The sequence below is a fragment of the Camelina sativa genome, chromosome 4 (genome assembly GCF_030686135.1).
Source record: "Camelina sativa cultivar CO46 ecotype springtype chromosome 4, ASM3068613v1".
NCBI classification, from domain to species: domain Eukaryota; kingdom Viridiplantae; phylum Streptophyta; class Magnoliopsida; order Brassicales; family Brassicaceae; genus Camelina; species Camelina sativa.
This window is the reverse complement of record NC_141883.1, coordinates 24516940-24541906: the sequence shown is the minus strand read 5'-3', so window position 1 is coordinate 24541906 and position 24967 is coordinate 24516940. Positions and strand designations below refer to the sequence as shown.

Genomic DNA, 24967 nt, shown 5'->3' with positions numbered 1-24967 from the left:
ATAATTAATTTAAATGAATTTAAACAAAGCACTATGTCATATTAAGAATTGTCCTCAATTAATATTTTTAATATTTGTAATTTATTATATGATTATTTAAGAAATTTATAGTGTCATATACAATGTATTCATAATTTTATCATTTAAAACAAAACAAAAAGAAAGAAATTTAAAAACATAATCATTTACATATCATATTTGACAACAAGAGAACAAGTTGTAATAGTTCATAAAATATACAAAAATATGACTGTAAGGTTAAGAAGAGAAAACACGACTGTAGATTGCATTTATTCATTTTTTCAGAAGTTAAAAAATATTTATAAAAAGATACAGATAAAAGGTTACATTGAAAAGATGTGAACGAAAGGTTACGAATAAAAGCGAACGAAATAACACGACTGCAATGTAATCTCATGGCAGTTAATCATAAAAATTTGTTTAATTTGATGTGTGTACTGTGTAGCATTGATAATTATTTATTTAATCATATGTGAAGGTAAGATTATTTTTTAAAGTATATTTTTCAAACAAAATATAAAGAATTTTTTAAAAAAAAATTGTATGTTTTTAAATTTTTTATTAAATAGTTTAAGAATTTTAATAGTTTAATAAATAAATTTAATTAAAGAATTTTTGTAATAAATATTTTACTAAAATGAGTTTTCCGCGATATCGCGGGGACTCCATGCCTAGTGGTAAAAGGGAAAACGCCAAAAAATCACAATCGAAATAAGAATATGCCGTAACCGTGATGACATATATAAGGTTCATATTGTTTGTTAATTTATATACGGCTCTGAACAAGAGGATCGTATATATAATTCGCCATTATATAAAGCGGATGAATTCTAGTCTTTTTATGCCCTAAATGATAAAACTACGTACAAATTAAGCAAATTAAAGTTATATTTTCGGAGTCGGTCAAAATTTTATAGCATCATGGATGTTCATATATTCCGATTATTTCGTTTTGTTATCGTAGTAATTTTCATCTTCCACGGTTCGTGTTATTCCGATAAATGTACGATGATTCTTTTGACTAAACATTCCGTTTACGAGTTTTTAAATTATTCATAGTATATATGTTTGATTTTAACTTTTCTTTTTGGTTTATTATTTTATTGTCGTGAAGCTGGTTATTATAGTTTTATAAAAGATGCAACATTAGCACCAAAGTTGTCTCACTTCGACTATATTGTCATTGGAGGAGGAACCGCCGGATGTGCACTAGCGGCAACGCTCTCTCAAAACGCTACCGTTTTAGTTCTCGAACGTGGTGGTTCCCCTTACGACAACCCAACGGCCACAGACATCAACAACTTCGTAAACACACTCTTGAACATAACTCCAAACTCATGGGCGCAGCTTTTCATCTCCCAAGACGGTGTATTCAACTCACGCGCGCGGGTGCTCGGCGGAGGCACGGTGATAAACGCGGGGTTCTACTCACGTGCGGAAGATGACTTCGTGGCGGAAGCAGGATGGGAGAGAGACGAGGTCGAAGCGGCTTACGAGTGGGTCGAGAAGAAAGTGGTGTTCGAGCCGAAGGTTAAGGGGTGGCAATCGGCGTTTAGAGACGGCCTTTTGGAAGCTGGAGTGACTCCGTACAATGGTTTTACGTACGAACATATTCATGGGACGAAAATTGGCGGTACGATAATAGACGAGGATGGTCATAGACACACGGCGGCAAATTTGTTGGAGTATGCTAATCCGGACAAGATTGTTGTCTACTTGCATGCTTCTGTTCATAAGATCATCTTCACTACCAAAGGTATTTGATTGATAATTGAGACTATTCAAGCAAGATTTAAAAGTCACCCTCAACTCTTTTTTGTTGGGTTTCCATAATTAAGAGGTTTAAGATTGGCGAACGAGACGGCATGACTCGTGAGGGTTAGGACGAGCGAGAGAGACTTATATATGGTGTTACACGTAACCAAATTTACTACCAGAATCATTCTACATTTTAAACCAATATAAAAAAAATCCACTTTAACAATATATACACAACACTTATTTGCTATTTATAACATAAGAAAGATGTTATTTTTTTAAAGATACTTTTGATTATAATAAAATTAGATAATTCTGTTAATAAAAAGTTGGAATAACAGAATTAAAATAAATGAAAGTACTTATAAACTTTTTACTCTTAAGTCTTAATTCTAAATCATGATTTTCAATGGTTCGCTTTGTTGTTTTTAACTCTTAAGTAATGTAGTGTATCATATAATTTTGGCATTCATTTTGGTCGTCGTCATCCTTCTCAGTATATTCTTCGTTGAACATGAACACACACATTGTTCCCTTCCTATGATTATGATCAACTTTTTTTTTGTACAGAAAGTCAAAAGCCTAAAGCCAAAGGGGTCATATTCCGAGATGCAAATGGAGTGTTCCACACAGCAGAATTAGCGGATCAGGACGCAATGAACGAGGTGATCTTATCAGCGGGTGCAATCGCAAGCCCGCAACTATTGATGTTGAGTGGTGTTGGTCCAAGATCCCATCTTGCAGCCCATGGAGTGAATCCAATCATCCTAGATCACCCCATGGTGGGTAAAGGAATGGGTGATAACCCCATGAACCCTGTTTTAGTCCCTTCACCTAAACCAGTAGAAGTGTCCCTTGTCCAAATCGCGGGCATCCCACAGTTTGGTAGTTATATTGAAGGTTTAAGTGGGTTAAGTGTCTCTATTAGTTTGACCCATAGCTTCTTCGATGGTGTTATAAATCTTCTCAATAAGGTATATATAATCAATTAATTAATATCACTAAACATTATGTAAAACTGTTATTCACAAGACTAATTAATTAAGGTGTTATTTTTATGATGTATATGCAGATAGAACTCCCTACCAAAACCCTCTCAAACTTTTTCAAATCTTTGGACTTTCGATTCAACGTGACGGCACAAGCCGGTGGGATAGTTATGAAAGTGGATGGACCGCTCTCGCGAGGTCACTTGGAGCTGCGGAACACAAATCCAGATGATAATCCTTCAGTGACATTCAACTACTACCAAGAGCCAGAGGATTTGAACAATTGTGTTGAAGGACTTAGTACTTTGATTAAAGTGATAGATTCGAAGGCATACTCCAACTACAAGTTCCCTGGAGTGACCGGGCGTGGACTGTTGGATCTCATTCTTCTCCTTCCCATTAATTTGAGGCCAAGGCATATAACCTCGACGTTCAATTTGAAACAGTTATGTAAAGATACAGTGATGACTCTTTATCATTACCATGGAGGTTGTCAAGTTGGGAAAGTGGTGGACAACGATTACAGAGTATTAGGGATTGATGGTTTGAGGGTCATTGATGCATCCACGTTTCTCAAGACCCCGGGGACTAATCCTCAAGCCACAATCATGATGCTCGGAAGGTAAACATGTACATGCATAAACCAAACGAAACAAATGATCCAAACAAGTTATTTATACAATATATGTTAGACATGATTAATGTTGGAGAGTTCTAAAGTGTAGGTATATGGGCCAGAAGATTCTCCGAGAGAGGGCGGCTTTTCAGGAAAATAGTGAAGAAACAACTAAAATAGAATTGTAGAGGTCCCAAATCAGATAATCCACATAAGAAAGAAAAAAAAAAATGAAACGATGAACTCGATAAGTACATACATTGATACATACTTTGTATGAGAGGAGATTTTCTCATAAGTACACACTGTTCATATATATGATGATGACTTATAGAATTTAATCTTTATAAAAGTTTCTATAGAACATGTAAGGTTTTGAAAGAATCGTATAATTAAGAAATTATAAGCACATAAAATAACATATAATTAAAAAATATAACATGCATATGAACACTAACATGTGACTAATTGCAGCTTCAGTTAGTTTATACTATTTAAAGTTTTCAGATGTTAATTTGTAATATTTTTTATGTGGTCCTAATTAAACCCCTAATGTACAATATAGAATAAGAGTATTATATACAAAGGTTTTGAATCTTTTTACACACAGCTGCCATATGCATGGTTTGTTTGTTCCATTTAATAAGTCAATGAAAAATTTAATTAATGCATTGATCTTTAAGGTTTCCCATTATATTTTTAAATCCCTAGCGCCCATCAAGCTGTTAGTTTATAAGTATTATATGCCGCAGCACTGTCTGACTGTCAAATATATTCTTTAAGCAAAGTTTCCCATGAAAGTGCATACACTTGCAAGACAAAAAACGAGATCAGTACGCACTAAAGTATAAAGGTGATCGAAACAGAGACAGCATAAACTTACGTAAGGATGAAGTTAGATTACGTACGTACGCGGTAGGCATGGCGGTGAATTTTGTAAATAATAATACTACTAGTATTATGAGTGGCTGATTGCTCTTTGATTCGTCCAATCAAAACCCCGATGACTTTCAGATTACGGCGAAACCGTTATGGTCAACTAACCATTTATATTCTTCGGATCCATTCAATCAAGCCAATTGGATTGCTCATAGTATTTAACAAAACCATTTTGTCGAACTTTTGTTGATTCTTTTTTTTTTTTTTTTTAAATGTATAGAAACAGATCGTGGAAGAGTAGATTGATTATGGAACACTTCTTTACAATTGTGGGGGCGAAACAAAAATGTTCCCATTTAACCGTATAAACACACCACAAAACGTGGGCGGTGTGAATACAATTATGGGACACTTCTCTCTATATACACTTAAAAAATATCTGAGAAATGGTAGAGAAAATTATATAATAGAAAATGGGGCATACTCCCATTACATCCATGACTATGACCACATGGCAAAGAGTTGGATTGAAAACGAAGAAAAAAATTAACAAACAGCTACAGCTAAGCCAAATAAAACCAAAAACAAATAAATAGAAAAGGAAAACACTTCCACGTTGAATCAGTCATCAGAATAAACTCACTCCACATTTTCTTAATCCATAATACCACAAAAACACAATCATTCAACTTCAATCATTCCATTATCCCCAACACATCATTAACAACAAAAAAGGACAATTTTTTTTTGATAAGGGGAAAAAAAAAAAGAGGACAAATTCTACGTGGACATTTTTGTGTTTATCTTTTTATTTTGTTTTTAAAACAAAAACATAAGAAAACATAAAATAGCCTAAAACCATTTTAAAATTTAAACACAATAGGGCTAACATCAAAAAGAGAGTCATTTTCGACGGTGGGGATGGTGGCTTTGGCCTCTTTCTTTTGAATCCTTTTGAGTTCCGGCATCTTCAGGTCCATAGATTCTCCTATATCTTTCTATATTTATTTTAAAAAAAAATCTATAATAATCTGTAAATGATAAAAATGTTACTCTCATCTTATATTATACAGTTGAATATTATTATGTTCACAAGAAAATAAAGCAGTTATTGTTTTAAATTTTTTACAATTTTGTCAACTTGAAGAAGTTATTGCAATTTTTTTTACTCTCTGTAGTCTGTATCCTTTTTAATTTAATATTTGGGCCAAACCACGGGGACACGCGCTTTTAAAAACATTAAAAGAATAAAAAAAAAAGGAAGAAAGTTGAAAAGTCATGTTTGCTCCTCTGGGTCTCTCAAATCGTCTCCTCCGCCATGCGAACTCAAAAACTCAATACCTCTCTCTTCTCCTTCTTCTTCTTTTAGTTTAACTTTTTGATTTACTTATTCGAATCTACGGTATCAGATTCAAATCGAGCCTTAGGTTTTTACAGCTTCCGTGTAGCGTTAGCTCCTGCTTCCACTTGTCGTCGTCTTCACACGATGACTGAGAACTGGGAATTTGTTCGATTATGTCTTCAAAAGCGTGCTCTCGTGTTTCTTCTGGTGATTTTGAGCTTCGGTTCTTCCTATTCGTTGAAATTTCATGGTATTTAACTGTTTTTTTATTTATTTTCTCTTACTTTTTTTTTTGGTTCCCAGTAAAAATAGAAACAAGTTCCTCCTTCTGATTGTTGTTTCGATTTCGTATTTCAGGTGGTGGTTTTCTCGAATTCGTGACGAATGATCTATTGTCATCAGATAGAGATGCTGAAGATTTGTAAGTTTCAGCTTTCGATTTCTTTTATTTTAGTTTGTTGAACGCAGCTGGATTGATTTAGTAAGTTCTAAGTATATTAGATAAGAAGACCTCTTTGTTGGTTTTTTTTTCAGATTTATACATTAGGTGTTTTTTTACTTCTTCAAATTAGGTTTCTGAGTTTGCTAAGATCTAATCTAGTGTTTTAGCTAATTTTAAAGTTGATTGCTCACAATGTAGAATGAATAGTTTTGCAAAACATGATTTTGAACATGAATTTTGGTTGTAACATCAACATCAATGTAGCTGGTATTTGTAGATCTATGACTTTTTTAAACACCAACACCTTACTTTTTAGATTTTTTTTGTTTTTTGTTTTCTGAGTGAACTAATACTGTTTCTGAGTGTTACTACATGAACACCGACACTGTGTATTTATGCATTTTTATTCCAAGACTTGCTTGATTTTTTTTACTTTGATACTGCTGCAGTGCTGTGGTATAATCATTTTTTCCCACTTGATTAAGTTACATGTTTCTATTTCTTCTCCTTTTATACCCAAGTTTCATTTTGCCTTTCTCTCTTTTGTAGGAGAGCAGTTGGTTTTCACAGGAAATTACTTGGCCGTTTTCGTAACCCGTACACCCATTTGAATTCTTTCAAGGGTCGCCCTGTGGCAAGAGTTACTCCTCCGTCATCTTCTCCGAGACCTATTGCCACTACTAAATCCTCAACATCACCTCCGCCACAACAAAGTCCTCCTGCACGACATGTTTCCGCTCCACCTCCTTTTGTGCCCCTTGTGAATTTTCCTAGCCTACGAAAAAGCTCCAAACCTTCTTCAAACAACTCGGTTCCTATAGTGGCTGGCTGCTTTGGTGGTGCTGTGTTTATCATCCTTTTAGCTACTGGTGTCTTCTTTTTCAAAACTAAGGCTGGGAAATCTGTGAATCCTTGGCGTACAGGTCTTAGTGGACAGCTTCAGAAAGTGTTCATAACTGGTAAATTGCCTTTGTCTACTCGCTTATACTAAGTGGCATTGTTAGTTCTGAAAGATTGAGTTTTAATCGACATGCTTGTCCTTGGCAACTCAATTTTCTTCCCATATTAATGATGTGCAACTTTGGTTACTCAGGTGTCCCCAAACTCAAAAGATCTGAGATCGAAGCTGCCTGTGAAGATTTCAGTAATGTCATTGGGTCTTGTCCCATTGGTACATTGTTCAAAGGGACACTATCAACTGGGGTGGAGATAGCTGTGGCTTCTGTTGCTACTGCCTCTGCCAAAGAATGGACAAATAACATAGAAATGCAGTTCAGAAAGAAGGTATTTCCAGTCAACCAGTTCCCCTATATTTTGTATGGATTTTGATTCATATTGCCTTATCATTTTTGTTTTGGAGAACTTTTCAGATCGAATTGTTATCCAAGATAAACCACAAGAATTTTGTCAACCTTCTTGGCTACTGTGAAGAAGATGAACCTTTCACTAGGATCTTGGTCTTTGAATACGCATCAAACGGATCAGTCTTTGAACATTTACACTGTAAGTAAATAAGCTTTTTTAGTCATATGATTCATTTACACTGTAAGGTTTGTCGATTTAAAATAGGAAACAATATTTGTTTGTTGCGCAGATAAAGAGTCAGAGCACTTGGACTGGATAATGCGGCTAAGAATAGCAATGGGCATAGCATATTGTCTTGACCATATGCACGGGCTCAAACCACCTATAGTCCACAGCAGTCTTCTCTCATCATCAGTTCAACTCACAGAGGACTACGCAGTCAAAATTGCAGATTTCAATTTCGGGTACCTAAAAGGCCCATCAGAGACGGAAAGCAGCACCAATGCACTCATAGATACAAACATTACAGAAACAACACAAGAAGACAATGTTCACAGCTTTGGGTTGCTGTTGTTCGAATTGATGACTGGAAAACTCCCAGAGTCGGTTAGGAAAGGCGACTCAATAGATACTGGATTGGCTGATTTCTTGAGAGGAAAGACCTTAAGGGAGATGGCGGATCCAACATTGGAATGTTTTGATGAGAAGATTGAGAGTATAGGCGAAGTGATCAAAAGCTGCATAAGGGCAGACCCGAAACAGAGACCGACAATGAAGGAAGTGACAGGGAGATTACGGGAGATCACAGGGTTATCACCAGACGATGCGATTCCAAAACTTTCAGCTCTCTGGTGGGCAGAGCTGGAAGTGCTGTCCACAGCGTGAAGAGACGACGACTACTCTGCTTCACAACAAATCTGTAAGTATTAATATGAAGATTGAGTGAGGTTTTTTGAGTCTCTTTGGAAGCTCTCATGGCTTCTCTTTAGGCTACTTTCATCTATATATATAAAATCTATGGAACTTAGTTTATATAAAAAAAAGATCCGATGGATCCATTTGCTCTTATATGTGTCAGTAAACAGAACAGATCCGAGTCTCACGGTAAGACCCCTTTTTTTGGTGTGCATAATTGTGGATGGTGGTTACTGTGTTTGTAAATTAGTTACTACGTTCTTTTAAATCTTGAAATCATCAGTTTCTGGAGTATCTTTTAGAGAAAACCGACCAAAGTATTATATATTTCAGAAGCTTTTCTCGGTCAAATAATTTAGTTGAAGATGGTACTCACAATTTGATATACTATCTCTCACTAAATTGCAGTCTTAAGAATCGAATTCAGTAAATTCAATGCATAATTAACAATTTAATTAATTTGCCGATTATCCTACGCAAATTTAACACTCCATCACCTATTATGCCACATGCAATTGTAAGGTATCGTAGCTAGTAATACTAATCCACATGCAAGATATCGTAATTCGTAGCTAGTAATCATATGTAATTCAGTTTGTCATTATCGTTTTGCATTTATTAGTTAAATATTTATTACCGCTGTGACTCTTGTGTCACAAAATATGTTAAAAATGAAGGAAAAAAAAAAAGGAAAATGTTGTGTGAGTCGACATGAACAAATAAAGATGGCCCATCGGTGTAATCCAAACGGTGTCGTCTGAACCGTCGGATTACAGATTGCAACACGCGACAATCACACATCGTCTACACAATCAAATCCTTGGAAGCTGGTTGGATTATATTTTTTTATTTTACAATAAAAAAAAAAAACAAAGACAAAAAAGAAAAGAAGAAGCAAAATCGTACAGTAGTGATCTATAGGGTGGGTATATGCTCGGAGTATCTCTCCTTATCCCTCCTTGGGGTTCTCTTCAAAACCCCTTCCTCCTCCTCCTTCTCCTACTGTAACCATCCATCTTCACCAACCCGCCATGGCTAATCCTCAAGCTTCTCCTATTCACCAGAATCACCTCTCTCTCTTCCACTTCCGCACTACTTCCACGTCTCCTTCCTCTTTCACCTCTCTGCATTTCCGAAAGCCTCTGCTCTCCCTCCCTTCTTCTTCTTCGTCATTGTTCTCGAAGTATCCGCAGAGCGAGCACCAGCAATGTAATAATTACCACCAGGTGAGACACGTGTCCACCGTACCTGTTGAGTATCCGACACCGACTCCTCCCGAATCCGACGATTTCTTATCGGAAATCGGTCGGCTCAAGTCTCTCCGATCGAAACTAGACGTTTCCTCCAAGGACTTGCGGCGGAAGGACGCGGTCATCGACGCTGATCCCAGAGTTCGTCGATTCTTCAGCGAGAATCGAGGCGGGTTTTCTAAGGTTTTAGGTTCACTTGGTTTGAATTCGGAAGAGATGTTTCTCGTTAAGTGTGTCATCGCTGCGGGGCAAGAACACGCGCTTTGTATGAATTATGAGGAAGGATTTGAAGAAGAAGAAGAGGAGGAGGAGTATACAGTGAGAAGTTCTGTGAAGAACGCACTTTACGCGTTGGTTGAGATGATTGAGCGGCTCGATGTGAATAGTAGTAGCGGCTATAATGGTGGTAGAAGAGAGATGGATACAGTTTTAGGTGCAGAGGAGATTGCTCACTTCAGAAAGTTCTTGAAGTTTCTGGATGAAATTGAACAGTTCTACGACTGCATTGGAGGAATCATCGGGTACTAATTCTTAACTTCGTTTAGTACATGGAATTTGATGAAGATGCCTCGAAAGTTTTTGATTTTTGGTTTTTGGGATTGTATACACTGCTGAGACATGCATGATTGTGTGTCAGATATCAGGTTATGGTTCTTGAGCTTCTTTACCAATCAACTAAGAGGCGTAATACTAGCCGGTCACATATAGTTGAAGAATCATTGGGTTGTCAGTACTTAGAAATGCATACTCCTAGCGTTCTTGACCTCACTCAGAGGAAAGAGTATGCCTCACAGGCGGCTCTATGGGGAATTGAGGTTAGTATTGTGTTATGGTTTTTGAAGTTAACGGAATTTGGTGTGTATGGTTTCTGGATTATAAGTTGTTTTTATTATTAGGGATTGCCAGACTTAGGTGAAATATATCCGTTAGGAGGTGCAGCCGACAGATTAGGGTTGGTTGATACAGAAACAGGAGAATGCCTTCCTGCAGCAATGCTTGCTCATTGTGGACGAACTTTGTTGGAGGGACTTATTAGAGATCTTCAGGTACATATTCACTAATTACTTAAGAGTGACTCTTGGTGGGTTTGTCTATATTTGAATAATTTAATGGATGAACAACTGTATTTGTTCATGTGCACTAGTCATGTTATATATCTTTTTTTTTTTTTTTTTTTGTTAATTGCTAGGCTAGAGAGTTCCTTTACTTCAAGCTTTATGGAAAGCAATGTGTCACACCTGTTGCCATTATGACAAGTGCTGCAAAAAACAACCATGAGCATGTAACTTCGCTTTGTGAACGGCTCAAATGGTTTGGAAGAGGTCAATCAAATTTCCGACTCTTTGAACAGGTATCACAGACATACATTTTCTTCTGATTTCTGTTACCTGTTTAATTGTAACAACTGTATTTGAGTATTATTACACACAGTTAATGTTATGTGGTTTTTGATCTAGCCTCTCGTCCCAGCTGTCAGTGCTGAAGATGGTCAATGGTTAGTATCGAAGCCCTTTGTGCCTGTTAGTAAACCTGGTGGTCATGGCGCAATTTGGAAATTGGCTTACGACAAAGGTGTCTTTAAATGGTTTTTCGATCATGGAAGAAAGGGAGCAACCATTCGCCAAGTTAGGTTAGTTACTTGTTCCATTGTGAAGTTGTTCATTAAAATAAAATCAGAACTATCTGGATCTAGTCTTTATAATTGTCATATTGCAGTAATGTTGTGGCTGCCACAGATGTTACCCTCTTGGCCCTTGCTGGGATTGGCTTACGGTATAATAAGGTAGACTTGCATCATATAAGTATATAACCTACATACTGCACATAGATTCAAAAGATTTCATGTATCACTTTTCGAGATGATAAGGAGAGCATCTGGTGTTGATTGCAACTGGTATTTAATGTGGCAGAAACTTGGGTTTGCATCCTGTAAAAGAAATGCTGGAGCAACTGAAGGGATTAATGTATTGATGGAGAAGAAGAATTTTGATGGGAAGTGGGAATATGGTATATCGTGCATTGAGTACACAGAATTTGATAAATTCGGAATCTCTCCTTCCTCAGATGGGTATGATATTTCTATCATTGAGTTTGTTCTTGCTTAAAGTGCATATCCGAGAACTGATTCATAGTATCTCTGTTTTAACTCAAAAATGTGTGAATTATCTTCTCTTTTGTTGTCTGTCTATAGTGTTAGTTATTTTTTCTTGTTCTCTGGTTAAAAAATAACTAGTGCTTTTTATTAGTGTGATTCTTCAATATTCATATAATTCTTCAGCTCAGAGTGCAAAATCAAATCATTATTCCTTTTTTACTTTTGAAGTTTGCAGGCGGATTTCCCTGCCAATACAAACATTCTATATGTTGACTTACACTCTGCCGAGTCAATTGGGTCAAGCAGTAATGCAAAAAGCTTACCAAATATGGTTCTTAATACAAAGAAGCGAATTGAGTACATTGATCAGTACGGAGACTATCACAGGTTTGTATTTCTGAACATTTATGTTGAGTGATCTTCTGTTCCCTTGTTATATGTCAGTGTCACAATTATTTTTGTGGTGTTTTACTTCTAAATAGAAGCCTCAGTCAAATCGTAACTGCTGCTTATAGCTAAAATGGAATCCATACTGATTCCTTTTGACTTTCAAAACTTATCTTTTTTTCTCAAATGGAATCACCAGTCACTCTCTTACTTTAATATGTTTACTTCAAATAAACTTTAGGAGTTGATATCATCGTTAGCAATTTTCTTATTACTTTACTTTTGGGCAGCGTTTTGGGTGGTCGACTGGAATGCACAATGCAAAACATAGCAGACAATTTCTTAAATAAGTTTCCATCTAGATGCCAGGGCAATCTAGAAGGTAATTTTTTTTTGAATTACTTGCAATGTAAATGTATCTGTCTTTAGGTATTACTGACTCTTGATGTTATCTTACCAGATAAACTGGATACGTATATTGTTCACAATGAACGAAGAAAGGTCACTTCTTCAGCTAAGAAGAAGAAACCACACGCAAGTGCTGCATTACACCAGGTTACCTTTCTCGAGCCAATTGTTTAGTCCTTCTTTGTCTATTCTTGTCTCATTGCATGGATTTTGCAATGTAACTTTAGGAGATTATTTTTGTGGTGTTTTACTTCTAAATAGATGCCTCAGTCAAATCGTAACTGCTGCTTATAGCTAAAATGGAATCCGTACTGATTCCTTTTGACTTTCAAAACTTATTTTTTTTTCTCAAATGGAATCACCAGTCAGTCTCTTACTTTAAAATGTTTACTTCAAATAAACTTTAGGAGTTTATATCATCGTTCGCAATATATTAAACTTAAACTAATTTTTTGAAACTGATCTATTTCTCTACAGACTCCAGATGGTGCATTGTTAGATATACTACGAAATGCATATGAGCTCCTTACGGAATGTGATATAAAACTTCCCATGGTTAGTTTCATAGACACATACTTTATATGACTTTTTCTTACTACTGCTATTTCAGAATGCCAGTGTGAATCTTATCTGTTACAACTTCAAATTAAGAGTTAATAATTTTATTCGACTTCTATAGATTGAACATAACGATAACTATGTGGATTCGCCACCTCCGTATCTCATTCTTCTGCATCCTGCCCTTGGTCCTCTTTGGGAAGTTTCAAGACAGAAAGTAAGTCAATTGTCTGCTTTTGTTGTCTGCTTCAGAAAGTCTAGCAAATGCTTTATTATGATGAATCTTATATAATCGCCGTAACAGTTCAAGGGAGGGTCCATTTCCAGTTGCTCAGAAGTGCAACTAGAGATTGCAGAGTTGTCATGGAACAACGTTCAGGTTCTCAATATTTCTATCCTGCCAACAAGATTTCACATAGCTTTCATCGTGTTGAGTTTCTTAAATTCTCAATCAACTTCTTGTCCCATAGGTTGATGGTAGCTTGATCATCACTGCTGAAAATGCCATGGGTTCAACAACTATCAATGATCATGGTGAACCTATATTACAATATGGATTAAGGTAGGAAAATCCTGTACTTGATTACCTCTGTAAGATACATGTCTATTGGTTTTGCTTTTGCATATTTGAATTCAGATAAAACTTGATTTTGTAGGTGTGGCAAGTGTAAACTGCATAACGTCAAGGTAGTGAACCGAGGAATCGATTGGAACAGTAAATCAAATGTTTACTGGAGAAACGATGTGAACCGGCTTGAGTCTTGTAAAATCATATTGCACGGAAATGCAGAATTCGAAGCCAGCAATGTAACCGTAGAGGTAAAGTAAAGTAACAAGGGAGTGTCTGATGGATTAGAGTCTCTTCCTCCAACCAAGTGATCTATATTTTAATGCAGGGAAACCATGTTTTCGAAGTACCCGACGGTCACATACTGAAGATCACACAAGGAAATGCAGGTCAGTGAATCTTATATAAAACCTATGATAGATAAGAAGCCAAACTAATCGGACACTAGTATTTATTGATTGCGTTATTTGGTTTACTGTCATAGTATTGATCAACTTAGAAGCAATGAAAGAAGAGGTATCGGAAAAAGGAAGCTGGTATTGGGACTACAAACTTAATGGATCCCACATTCATCTTCAACAAGTAGAGGTTTCACAAAACTAACCCAATCCACACAAGAAGTAGAAGGAAGTATATAAACCTCTCCTTGTCCTTGAAAATAAAACTAGAAAAGTGTACTGTGCTGTAAATGTTGCTCCCTTGTAAATTAAACAAAACAGTTCACCATCTATCTGATAACTTCTCTTTCATGTAAAAAAAAAAAAAAAAAAGCTTGAGAATCGTAAAATCCATAAATTCATACTTGCACAGGAACTCTTGAACTTGAAGCCACAACACAAATACATACAGATTCATTGACCACATTGGTCTCTTTTTTAAAAGTAATCAAAATCAAGACTTTAACACATTGGTCTGATAAAAATCACGTAAAGCATCACCCATTCTCAATCCTCTAACACTCATCTCCTTCAAAACCAGCTTAGCTTCATTAAACCTCTTCCTCTTGATTAGCTTACTAGCCAAACTCCCCAAGTTCTCTTCATCCAATCTCTTATCTCTCCCGGCGTAAGCCATCACAAACTCAACGCTCAGCGCATAATAGCCACTCTCCACCATCACACCAATAACGTGCGCATGCGTGGCGTACAACACCGGTAACCCTTCTTCCTCCATCCTCCTCAGTATCGCCATCGCCGCTTCCACCTTCCCCGATTTACACGCGCCTAATACAAGCGCGTCGTAAGTACGCGTGTCTGGCGACATAACCTTTCCATCCTCGTCTTCCTCCATCTTCCTCAACACCTTGCTCGCCTCCGCCACGTCTCCGTCGTAACAGTGAGAAGTCAAAAAGTAATTGTATGACGTCACGTCCATCGGAAGGGCGTGAGATCTCATCAGTTTCACAACGCGCCACGCTTCCTCGATCTTGTTCTTCTTCGTGAGCGTGTTTAAGATCGGGTGAAACGTGGAGGTTGAGAGCTCGAATTTTCCGATCGCCATATCGTTGATCAAGATCAGAGCGTCGTCGATCCGGTTGAGTTTGCAGAGACGCGCAATGAGAGTTTCGTAGGCGTGTTTACGAGTGTAGCCGGCGTCGGTCTGAGGCAAAACACGGCGGAGATCTTCTAAGGAAGAGGAGTAAGAGTCGGTGTTTGTTAGGAATTTGAATGTTGCGGTTGTGTTGAAACAAGCGTTTACGACGCGGGTGTTGAGTAGACGGCGTACGGCTTCGAAGTCGCCTGAGCTTCCGGCTTCGTAGATGAGGTTATCGAATTCGGCGGTAGTACGACGATGGCGAGGAGGAGAAATTGGATTGGGATTTACGGTTGAGAATGAACGTCCCGAGATCGATTGAAGGAGAAATCTGGAATTGTTTGCTTCTTTGACAAATCGCCGGAGAAGAGACATCGTCGGGTTTAAGGTCGACGGGGATAAGGGTTTAAGCCGGAACTTTAGAAATGAAGAAGAAGAAGAAGACCAGTACTGGCGCTTGAGATTATTGGGCTAAAACTTGTTTTGGGAGAATATATGGGCCTTAAAGGCCCAATATTAAAAGCCTATCATTGGTCTCGTTTCATTGTCTAGGGTTTTTAGAATATATATTCGATCTTTCATCCTCTTTGTGTCACCTCTCTCAGCAGGATTAGGGTTTTGAGCAAAAAGGAGTGATGAGAGCTAAGGTAAAATGATCTCTCAATCTTACTGAGTTCGTAGTTTGATTCATCTGATCTGTCTTGTTACATACTTTTAGCTAAGTTTAGTCATTTTCGTTCTAAAATGAATAATTATTAATCGTGGATCTGGTTTTTTTTTTTTTTTTTTTTTTTTTTTTGTGTTTTTGGTTTCAGTGGAAGAAGAAGCGTATGAGGAGATTGAAGAGGAAGAGACGAAAGATGAGACAGCGATCTAAATAGACACATCTACCTGCCCCCGCTAGTCTTTCGGTTTCTCCCCTTCTCCATTTGTGTTTCGTTTGCTTCAGTTGTTTTCTTTCTTCCCGGGATTTGATACTACTTTTGTTGTATTAAGTTGCAAGTTTTTGCTGTTGGATTAATGGATTTTTCAATTAACGTTAAGCTTTTGTCTTCCTCTTTATCAATTAACTTCAATTTAATAGCTGTCTCTCTAGCTTATATCATCATCTCATTGTTGCTACTAGTTGATCTTAAGGCATTTGCGAATATTGTAGAATTTTTATAACTAGTGATTCAAAAACTGATATCATCTGGTCTGCAATCATTTCTGATGGTCAAGTTCCTATGTTTATGTGTGAATTATAGTTTTTCACAAATGCTCTTGGTTAGTAAATCTTTTTATTGTTTCCTCGTTTCTATACGGCTTACTTTATTGATCAACACTCCTCTCTTATATGCTGCATCAATCTGGGTTTATGATAGAAGCTCAACTATTACCTGTTTACTAGGCCAGATAATCTCATTTGTTTTAGCCTAGAGCTGCTGTAAGTTTAACGTTTCATTGTAGGTTAGTCTTGGTCCAAATGCCTGAAGAGGTAACCTTTCCCACTCACATTGTTAAACCAGAACATTAATATAGCCATAGCTCATCCCCTTGCTTGTGATCTTGCGAAGCTGAAAGGTTAATGAAGATATTGTAACCATCATTGATTCGTTCAACTAGTTAGTTAAGCATGTACTGTTCTGTTCTCCCTATTCTCAAAATAGTATTCTTATTCTTAAGTATTTGAGGACTTCTTTGTTTAGGTGTTCGAACATATGGTTTACATGGGTTGTTTTAGTCTTATTTTGGCTGTATTATAAGGAAGAAATTACATTGTGAAGATTTGTATTGGGAACGAACTATGTGAAAGAAAGTTAGTAGCAAAAGCACATGTACTACACTACACAGTAAATATATACAGTCAGACTGGTTTTGCCAAATGATGAATAACACCCAAGTATGGATTTTAACTAAAAACCTTGCCACAAAAACCCTCTCTCTCTCTCTCTCTCTCGTTCTCTTCTTAAGATAAACGTTCTTGATTTTCTTACTCCCTCAAACCTGATACATCTTTGCAGATTTCTTTCTTGCGTTAGGTGTTTAGACAGAAGGGTTACATGGGGCGTTTTGGGTCTAAAGAATCCATTACCGTTACTGTTTTATATAAAAGAAAGCTAACAATGTTTAGATTAAAATTCGCAAATCAAGCATAAAGAGAGTCGATAGCAAAATTATGTGTACTACACACTACACAGTATATGTATATACACTCAAACCGGCTTTGCCAAATGATGAACATTCCCATTTCCCAAGTATGCATAACTAAACATTGTCACAAAACCCTCTCTCCCTCTCTTGTTCTCTGCTTGATGGTTTCCAACTTCCATTAAAACTTGTCCATATCCCTCAACTTTACTATTCGTTGAAGTGTATAGCACCGAGTTTCCAAACAAGAAAAGTAGTAGCAAACATAACTGTGCTTATGAACACAAAGGAGAAAGCAATGATGAGAATATCCGAGCCTCCCGGTAAATCAAACGTAAGGCCGTTCTTTGGCATCCCTCTCCTGCTATCATCAAGCATGTTGGTTGGAGCTTCGGGCAGACCCGGTTTCCTCTTTGTTTTCTTATCACTTTCCTTGAGCACATCAAGAAGCTGGCTTCCCATCCTAGGTTTTGAAGGTTTAGGTGTTGCTTCAGTGTATCGGCTTAGAACCCGAGCTGCTCTTAATCTCTCTCGTGCTGTCAATGGTGCTTTTTTCGCTGAGCCATTGCTTCCTGATTCAACTGATTCACTTGCTGGTTTACTAGAAGATTCCGAAGAGGGAGAAGAATCAACAGATGTTGTTGTGATAGAACTGTCGTTTTTCTCAACACAAGATAAAACCAGTCTTCTTCTGCTTAGAAGTAACCTTCTTGAATCATAAAGAGAGATGTTGGGCACAAAAGGTGAAGGCTTTAACGGTATCGTAGGATGGGATCTGTTATGAAGCTTCAAAAAAAGATAAGATTTTTGTTATTATCAGCAAAAACAAAGCATCCATAGAAAAAGGATTTAAGCTTTTCTGAATCCATAGAGAAACCAATCAATCAAAGAGGCTAACACACAAAATCAAACCTAGTTGCAGGAATCTCCAAGGTAACGAGAAAGTTTTTCGATTTTTCAGAAACAATTCATCCCCAATTACTAGACGAATCTTAGATGGGTCATCAAAAGAAGAAGACAGGGAAACACTTACCGGAGAACTGAATCCGGCGTTGAGAGCGACGGACATTGTGAAATCGTATGTATTAAGAGTGACGCATACGGAGGAAGATGAAGACGGGGGAAGCTCTGTTTCTGTGTGGTAGTGAAAGAAGCTAAAGCAGAGAGAGAGAATCAAAGATTGGGTTCTCCTCTGCTTCCTTAAGATGATCAATTTCCCCCACTCGCTCTTCTTATACCGCGTGAAAACCACGCTGTCTCTTTTATGAAAAGTTGCAAATTGTTTCACATTTTAATCAAAAACTACAATATCCCCTGAATAAATAAAATTAAAGAATGGTCTACTAAGCATTGACTTTGTGTAGTTGAATGAGATCATCTAAACTGCTTATTTGACAACCTAAACCTCTTGTCTTTAATGACCCATTCACACATATGTTTGTTGATCGATGGTCTTCTTTTGGTAGAGTACCTTTCGCTAAATCGGTCCAACTATGCAACGATTACTAGTAGTAATCTCATTTGATCAGACAATTTAAATTTAAACGAAAGTCAGAGATACTGATTGTGTCATTATATTATTACATTACTAATTTAATACTAAGACATGGTGTAAATGTGTATTATGTTAACAACCAATTCCAGCTCAATCATAACCAATTTGTATTTTTAATTCTTAGTGATCACGATCCACGACTACACATGTCGAGTGATGTCTCGATAAAATATTTAATCAAACAAAAGACTTCTTTACTAAATCAAAGACAGAGATGGTAGGAAAGACAAAAGAATGTCGGATCTTCCTTAAGCTTTATTTCTCCAGGGAGATTAATAAGTCTTCTTCTCTTTGTTTCTTCTGCTAATCTCCTCTCGAGCCAGTTTCTCTCTTTTGTGTACCTACAATTATCTGTGCAATGGTGACATCTTCTGATGGATTATTCGACGACTTGAGCGTGTTGGGAGTGATTGGATACGTATTGGAGCAAACCAGGTTCATCTTCCTCGTACCGATACTGAAACGTATGGTGAATCTATGTCAGGTTATCTCGGTGTTGTTGTTTATAGATGCAGCATATATGGCTATAGTTGTAGCCATTGGCAAATTACTTAGACGAACACCACAGAAAGTTCTCAAGTGGGAAAGCTTTAAGAACAATGACGACGTTGAGCTAGCCCCTTCAAGCATTCATCCCATGGTTCTCATTCAGATCCCAATCTACAACGAAAAACAGGTGACTTGCTTTGGAAACCAAAAAAAACAAAACAGAGCATAATTTTTTTATAACAGAGAACTCTGTTTCACAAGTGACATATGTTTTTAACAGGTATGCCAACTTTCGATAGGAGCTGTTTGCAAGTTATTATGGCCACTTGATCGGATGATCGTTCAAGTGCTTGACGATTCAACCGACGAAGAGAGTCAGGTCTTTTCCTTTAACCCTTCTTGAGCTCATTTGAATGTCCTTTGATCCTTTTGTCTCAGGCTCAATATCTATAAAGAAGTGTTTTTGCCTTTAAACTATCATAGAAACTGGTTAGATTGGAGTGTAAGAAATGGTCGAGCGAAGGTATAAACATAAAGTCGGAGGTTAGAAGTGGTAGAGACGGGTACAAAGCAGGAGCTCTCACTGAAGGAATGAAGCATAGTTATGTGGAAGGATGCGACTTCGTTGTTATCTTTGATGCTGACTTCCAGCCTGAACCTGATTTTCTTGAACGTACTGTTCCTTTTCTTGTCCACAACCCTGAGTTAGCTCTTGTACAAGCTGGATGGAAATACGGTTAGATCTTTCTACTTCACTTTCGAGTTAGCTAAAGATCCGCTTTAGTCGATTTGTTAAATCTATCTTGCTTGTGTGACAGGGAACGCCGATGAGTGTTGTATGACAAGAATACAAGAGATGTCCCTTAACTACCATTTTGCAGTAGAGCAAAAGTCTGGATCTTCCATACTTGGTTTCTTTGGATTCAATGGTGGAGCATCCACATACATTCTCCTGTGTGTTTTCTATTATATACTCCTGATTTAAGTGAATAAAGAAACACCTTGACCTCAGGTACTGCTGGTGTGTGGAGAATCAAAGCTCTGAATGAGGCCGAAGGATGGAAGGAACGCACAATAGTCGAGGACATGGATTTAGCGGTTAGAGCTTATTTACGCGGCTCTAAGTTTGTGTATCTCGACGATGTTAAGGTTTTGTAATCAAGAACCTTTCAAATTAAAGGCAATGACTCAACTTGTACTAATATTATCTGAAATAACCTTGGGAGTTTTTTTAATTCAGGTGAAAAACGAGCTTCCAAGCTCATTTCAAGCATACCGGTTTCAGCAACATCGTTGGTCTTGCGGTCCAGCAAACCTCTTCAAGAAAATGGCAATGGAGATTATAAAAAACCAGGTTGATAGATTACATATACCCCAAATATAATTCCTTTGGCACAAGTATGGTTCGAAACCTTTATCGTTTTTGTGTTACAACATGTTTGAAACAGAATGTGCCTATATGGAAGAAGGCATATTTGGTATACAACTTCTTCTTTTTGAGGAAGATCGTTGTGCATCTCTTCACATTCGTCTTCTACTGTCTGATTTTGCCCGCTACCGTTATATTCCCGGAAATCGAAGTCCCCAAATGGACTACTATCTACATTCCAGCTACCATCACTATCCTGAACGCTATTGCAACACCAAAATCTTTTTACCTCATACTGTATTGGATCTTATTTGAGAATGTCATGGCGATGCATAGGAGTAAAGGAACTCTGATTGGATTGCTAGAGACTAGTAGAGTTAAAGAATGGATTGTGACACAAAAACTAGGAGAAAGCAATACTCTCACGCAAAACCTCATTACAGCTACTAGTAGTCACTATAGCTTCCCTGAAAGGTTTGAATTGTTTTCCCGCCTAGATTTATCGCGCGAAATGTATGTTATTATAATGATGTGATATGTTTGGATTTGTGCAGACTTAGGTGGCGAGAGATAACGGTTGGGATGTATCTATTCATATGTGGATACTACGACTTTGTGTTCGGGAAGACATACCTTTATATATATCTTTTCTTGCAGTCTGTTGCCTTCTTCGTTGTTGGAGTTGGCTACATTGGAATGTCGGTTCCGAGTAATCGACGAGACACTTAACTTCTTTCTTCTTTCTTCTTTCTTCTCCTACACATTCTATTTTTCAAGAGGTTGTATAGAGATATAAAAAGATATGGTGTTGTCATCATGTTACAGTTTTATTCCTTGTAACGATCTAACTTCGAGTTATAGCACCATTCCAAACTCTTAAGAGTCCACCACAATTAGCAATTAGCAAGAGATGTAATTTATATTTATTTTTGCCGGTGAATAAACAAATGGAGACCATTTAAAGAAACAGTGCATGTGAGCAAGTTTTACTCACTTAGTTGAACAAAAAAAAAAAGAAACATTTGGCATCCTTTGTTACCCACCTCATTGACATATGAGTACAAAACACAGTTAAAATATCCTACTAGACACTCTAATAACCATTAAAGAAAACATTTCACAATTACAATTCAAGAAAAATTATGAACATTATGACATCAAAATATAAACCATCGAGGCACCTTGGAGCAAAGAGAACAAAAAAAGAAATTAAAAGTAAGAAAAGATTTTCAAAAACAATATTTTTTCCTTTGTTTGTTTATCTTTATAGGTCACGAACGGGATATGATACGTGTGTAAAGGAACTCATTCCACGTGTCAGGTAGACCGGGAAGACACCAATGGATACAATCTGCGTAAGTGTTGGGATCGGCTTGTTGCTCCGGCGTCAGCATTTTGCCTTGTCGGATTGTGTGAACCGAAGTGTGAGCATCTTTCCGGTACTCGGAGAGTTTGGTGATGTTGAGAAAGTAAACCGGAACTTTAAGAGAATGCGTGACGTTTTCCGCTACTGAAAACAGTCTGTAGTCTGTTCCTACGCTGAAGGGCATTGACATGTTTAGGATCGGTGTCGTCTCCAACGCGCACTTGATTCCATCAGGATTCTCCCAATCCAAGCTCCTAAGATCATACAACAACAAATCAAAATTAGATTTTATACTTTTTTTTTCTTAACGATAAACACATACTATAAAAAAATAATGTGTGGTGGTTGGTTTCACCAACTCGTTAAAGTGAAAGATTATAGAGTTTTTATGTTTTTTTTGCTGAATTTGTATATTTATGTAGGCTTTTTCAAAGGACAAGGACTTGTTATCTATTTTTCTGGTAACTAGTTTCTTGGTTTTCAAGTTACGATACGTCCGCAGGTTATAAATATTATGTTCTGGTTCTGGAATAAACCAGAGAAAAAGTTTGAAAACACAATACTACTAACTCTCACATATACTAATATTTAGCAGGTCAATTGAATGAAGTCAGTCCGCATTAAGTTCTACTGAACTTTTTCTATGTATATTACTTTGTCTATAATATTGCCCTAAAAAAAAATATGAAAAGGTGATCCTAGTAGAAAACATGGAGAGTGAGCTCTCAATTTGTCAATTGTCAGTAATATCATATTGCAAGCAAAAGCATATTACTAGCTAAATTCAGTTGATTAAGCAACAAAAAAATCAGCCTAACGTAAAAATCCAAATGGTAATTAAGAAAAGTAAGAAAAAGAATAGTTACTTGATGTGGAGAGGAGACATGCTAGCGAAGAAAACAGTGGTACGTAGAGGATCAATATTTCGTTCCACCCAATCTCCCCAAGTCCTCATCACTCTCCTATACGCTACCGGCCGTTCGATCTCTTCATACTCAGTGTCTCCTTTATCGAACGATCCTCGTCTGTTTTCATCATCAATTATTCCATTATCTCAATTCACAAACTTTGCATAATATAAAAGGCAATAATATTGTAGCAGACGACACTTACAGGACTTTCATGGCGAATGTGTTCATCCACCAGATGTAAGTGTTGAAAACAAGAAAGTCAACACCTTTCCAGTTGACTCCATGCTTCTCAATGGACTCAGGCATTATGATACGGTTAAGTATACTATGCATATTTGGATCGTCTGAATTCGATTCCACCAAAAATGGCGCCCAATAAAACTCCACCGTCGCATTATAATCCTTTTAAAACCATACAAATAAAAAAAATATTAATTACCTAACTAGTTACCTACTCTCAAAATAAGCAACTCCACTACTCTATTACTATAAGAAACTAATTAGTCAGCTCAATTACCTCAACTCGAAAGACAGAGAGAGAACCGGTTTTGTTCAAGCTTTTTCGACCGGGAGGAACCACTGATTGAACCAAGCAAACCATTGATTCCCATTGGTTACGGTTTAGTGAATCTCCAACGAACATCATTCTCTTGTTCCTCAGCTTCTCTAACAGCAACTTCGCTTTGAACCTTTTCACCATACCAAACAAAAAATTAGAGACTAAACAAAACTAAACCGACCGCAAAGAATCGATTGTAAAAAAAAAAAAAAAAAAAAAAAAAAAACAGAGGTTTTACTTTGGTAGAGAACAGTCTCTAGGTTGCCATCTCCAATTCTGATACAGAGAATCTCTTCTTCCGTTTCTCATGCAAGTGACTTGCGCCGTCAAGAACTCACACTGATCCTCTTTATACAACGGATGCGTCTCGTTATCAAAAACCCATTCTCCGGTGAACAAATCACACTCCTCCGGCGGCAGTTCCACGTCTTCTTCATCCTCCGTTACAGAGAAAAGCTCAATCTTTTTCGCTTCCTCTGTTTTCGTTCCTTCTTCCTGAACAGGGTCCGCTGAATCTTGATCAGGATCTGCGTTTTTCACCGGTTCCTGAATCTGGTCTGCGTTTCCAACGGAATCTTGACCTGTGGGCTGGTCTGAGGTCTTGATCGATTCTTGAACCGGTAGTGTTGTTGTTGTTGTAATCTCAGTAGTAGTGATCGGTTTCGTCACCTCCTCGTGGACGTCGTTACTAGGTTTTGAGGTTGAGAAAGGGAACTCGGCTATGGATTTGACGTCTTCATTGTACATGAAGATACCGAAGAGGAAAACAGAGAAGACGACGACGAAGATTGAGAGGTTACTGTTCTTCCTCTGTTTCATTGTTACTCCTGTTTCAAACAATGGAAATTTTCTCCTCCACGGTTGCATCTGTTTTTGTTTTTTTTGTTTTTTTTTTTTTTGTTTTTTTTTATATATATATAAAGAGAAGAATTGAAACTTTAAATCAAAAAAAAAAAAAAACCAAAAAAAAACAAATTCTCTTGGCTCTAAAATGTCAGAATGTTTGTGAGAGAGGGAGAAAGATCGATGGGAAATATAAGAGCAACGAATAAAGATTTAAATTTGATTTGTTTTGACGTTAATTAGTTTTTGTGATTCTAATAAGTTTGGTGAGATGGGTTTATCTTGAACTGGTTTTCAAAAGGCTTTTAGGTGAAGAAACAAAATAAAATACTAAGTTGCTCTTCTTTTTCACTTAACATGTAATCTCTCATTCGCTTAACTAACCTATTTTGAAGTTGTTGTTATAGCAAAGTAGAGTTTGGAGAGAAGAGTGGATTCAAAGATTCTAAAAGCTTGTCTCAGTCCTCACCTAAAGAAAGGGACCTTAGAAAACACAATTGTGGGTTGATGAATTTGCATGAATATTTTGTGTGTCTACATATCTAGGTGGAAGGTTTGAACCGGAGTCATCTTTTCTTCATTTGGATCTGAAGTTTAAACTGGTCACTACTCACTATTAAGAATGAGAAACTTCATTTCGTCTATTTTTTATCTGTTACATCATCAAATTTATTAGAAA

General features: G+C 37.1%; 7 protein-coding genes across 9 annotated transcripts; 4 read left to right on the top strand and 3 right to left on the bottom strand.

Moving 5' to 3' along the window:
• The first annotated feature begins 793 nt into the window (after positions 1-793).
• LOC104781495 (protein HOTHEAD-like) lies at positions 794-3602 on the top strand. 2 transcript variants are annotated; one of them, XM_010506181.2, is made up of 5 exons: positions 794-1024; positions 1136-1777; positions 2350-2753; positions 2852-3390; positions 3494-3602. In XM_010506181.2, exons 1-5 carry the CDS (start codon positions 943-945, stop codon positions 3570-3572), a joined length of 1746 nt encoding a protein of 581 aa, XP_010504483.2. In that variant the 5' UTR covers positions 794-942; the 3' UTR covers positions 3573-3602. The 2 variants fall into 2 exon arrangements, with proteins under 2 accessions (XP_010504483.2, XP_087367624.1); XM_087511498.1 differs by lacking the exon at positions 3494-3602 and having other exon boundaries at positions 2852-3411.
• Positions 3603-5097: 1495 nt separating this feature from the next.
• Positions 5098-8561, top strand: LOC104781494 (putative inactive receptor-like protein kinase At3g56050). The gene is made up of 6 exons (XM_010506180.2): positions 5098-5855; positions 5963-6026; positions 6597-7006; positions 7141-7331; positions 7418-7550; positions 7642-8561. Exons 1-6 carry the CDS (start codon positions 5750-5752, stop codon positions 8235-8237), a joined length of 1500 nt encoding a protein of 499 aa, XP_010504482.1. The 5' UTR covers positions 5098-5749; the 3' UTR covers positions 8238-8561.
• Positions 8562-8953: 392 nt separating this feature from the next.
• Positions 8954-14312, top strand: LOC104781493 (UTP--glucose-1-phosphate uridylyltransferase 3, chloroplastic). Of its 2 annotated transcripts, XM_010506179.3 has the most exons (17): positions 8954-10038; positions 10155-10332; positions 10414-10563; positions 10707-10868; positions 10975-11147; positions 11234-11300; positions 11428-11585; positions 11841-11999; positions 12290-12381; positions 12460-12554; positions 12885-12962; positions 13087-13182; positions 13270-13344; positions 13436-13527; positions 13622-13784; positions 13862-13922; positions 14018-14312. In XM_010506179.3, exons 1-17 carry the CDS (start codon positions 9299-9301, stop codon positions 14134-14136), a joined length of 2658 nt encoding a protein of 885 aa, XP_010504481.2. In that variant the 5' UTR covers positions 8954-9298; the 3' UTR covers positions 14137-14312. The 2 variants fall into 2 exon arrangements, with proteins under 2 accessions (XP_010504481.2, XP_087367623.1); XM_087511497.1 differs by lacking the exon at positions 8954-10038 and having other exon boundaries at positions 10192-10332; positions 10424-10563.
• On the bottom strand, positions 14306-15637 carry LOC104781492 (pentatricopeptide repeat-containing protein At3g56030, mitochondrial). The gene has a single exon (XM_010506176.3). The coding sequence runs from the start codon at positions 15439-15441 to the stop codon at positions 14425-14427; it is 1017 nt and encodes a 338-aa protein (XP_010504478.2). The 5' UTR covers positions 15442-15637; the 3' UTR covers positions 14306-14424.
• A 1511-nt stretch (positions 15638-17148) lies between these two features.
• LOC104781491 (uncharacterized) lies at positions 17149-18473 on the bottom strand. Its single transcript, XM_010506175.3, has 2 exons — positions 18230-18473; positions 17149-17982 (listed from the first exon to the last, which is right to left on the bottom strand). Exons 1-2 carry the CDS (start codon positions 18263-18265, stop codon positions 17407-17409), a joined length of 612 nt encoding a protein of 203 aa, XP_010504477.1. The 5' UTR covers positions 18266-18473; the 3' UTR covers positions 17149-17406.
• Positions 18474-18955: 482 nt separating this feature from the next.
• LOC104781488 (putative glucomannan 4-beta-mannosyltransferase 14) lies at positions 18956-21496 on the top strand. The gene is made up of 8 exons (XM_010506172.3): positions 18956-19427; positions 19521-19619; positions 19724-19976; positions 20059-20169; positions 20253-20389; positions 20481-20594; positions 20689-21083; positions 21164-21496. The coding sequence occupies exons 1-8, from the start codon at positions 19110-19112 to the stop codon at positions 21336-21338; spliced, it is 1602 nt and encodes a 533-aa protein (XP_010504474.1). The 5' UTR covers positions 18956-19109; the 3' UTR covers positions 21339-21496.
• A 70-nt stretch (positions 21497-21566) lies between these two features.
• On the bottom strand, positions 21567-24665 carry LOC104781489 (xylan O-acetyltransferase 1). Its single transcript, XM_010506173.3, has 5 exons — positions 23684-24665; positions 23404-23575; positions 23089-23288; positions 22842-23000; positions 21567-22229 (listed from the first exon to the last, which is right to left on the bottom strand). The coding sequence occupies exons 1-5, from the start codon at positions 24310-24312 to the stop codon at positions 21881-21883; spliced, it is 1509 nt and encodes a 502-aa protein (XP_010504475.1). The 5' UTR covers positions 24313-24665; the 3' UTR covers positions 21567-21880.
• Between the last annotated feature and the right edge of the window lie 302 nt (positions 24666-24967).

Excerpts from the sequence above, each read along its gene's own strand:
- LOC104781495 (XM_010506181.2), top strand. The coding sequence starts at position 943 with ATGGATGTTCATATATTCCGATTATTTCGTTTTGTTATCGTAGTAATT. Across the intron at positions 2,754-2,851 it reads TTATAAATCTTCTCAATAAG|ATAGAACTCCCTACCAAAAC; the intron begins GTATATATAATC and ends ATGTATATGCAG. Across the intron at positions 3,391-3,493 it reads ACAATCATGATGCTCGGAAG|GTATATGGGCCAGAAGATTC; the intron begins GTAAACATGTAC and ends TCTAAAGTGTAG.
- LOC104781494 (XM_010506180.2), top strand. The coding sequence starts at position 5,750 with ATGACTGAGAACTGGGAATTTGTTCGATTATGTCTTCAAAAGCGTGCT. Across the intron at positions 5,856-5,962 it reads CTATTCGTTGAAATTTCATG|GTGGTGGTTTTCTCGAATTC; the intron begins GTATTTAACTGT and ends TTCGTATTTCAG. Across the intron at positions 6,027-6,596 it reads GATAGAGATGCTGAAGATTT|GAGAGCAGTTGGTTTTCACA; the intron begins GTAAGTTTCAGC and ends TCTCTTTTGTAG.
- LOC104781493 (XM_010506179.3), top strand. The coding sequence starts at position 9,299 with ATGGCTAATCCTCAAGCTTCTCCTATTCACCAGAATCACCTCTCTCTC. Across the intron at positions 12,000-12,289 it reads CAGTACGGAGACTATCACAG|CGTTTTGGGTGGTCGACTGG; the intron begins GTTTGTATTTCT and ends ACTTTTGGGCAG. Across the intron at positions 13,183-13,269 it reads GGGAAGTTTCAAGACAGAAA|TTCAAGGGAGGGTCCATTTC; the intron begins GTAAGTCAATTG and ends TCGCCGTAACAG.
- LOC104781492 (XM_010506176.3), bottom strand. The coding sequence starts at position 15,441 with ATGTCTCTTCTCCGGCGATTTGTCAAAGAAGCAAACAATTCCAGATTT.
- LOC104781491 (XM_010506175.3), bottom strand. The coding sequence starts at position 18,265 with ATGTCCGTCGCTCTCAACGCCGGATTCAGTTCTCCG. Across the intron at positions 17,983-18,229 it reads ACGCCGGATTCAGTTCTCCG|CTTCATAACAGATCCCATCC; the intron begins GTAAGTGTTTCC and ends CTTTTTTTGAAG.
- LOC104781488 (XM_010506172.3), top strand. The coding sequence starts at position 19,110 with ATGGTGACATCTTCTGATGGATTATTCGACGACTTGAGCGTGTTGGGA. Across the intron at positions 19,977-20,058 it reads ACAAGCTGGATGGAAATACG|GGAACGCCGATGAGTGTTGT; the intron begins GTTAGATCTTTC and ends CTTGTGTGACAG. Across the intron at positions 20,170-20,252 it reads TGGTTTCTTTGGATTCAATG|GTACTGCTGGTGTGTGGAGA; the intron begins GTGGAGCATCCA and ends CCTTGACCTCAG.
- LOC104781489 (XM_010506173.3), bottom strand. The coding sequence starts at position 24,312 with ATGCAACCGTGGAGGAGAAAATTTCCATTGTTTGAAACAGGAGTAACA. Across the intron at positions 23,576-23,683 it reads AGAGACTGTTCTCTACCAAA|GTTCAAAGCGAAGTTGCTGT; the intron begins GTAAAACCTCTG and ends TATGGTGAAAAG. Across the intron at positions 22,230-22,841 it reads ATGTCTCCTCTCCACATCAA|GAGCTTGGATTGGGAGAATC; the intron begins GTAACTATTCTT and ends GTATGATCTTAG.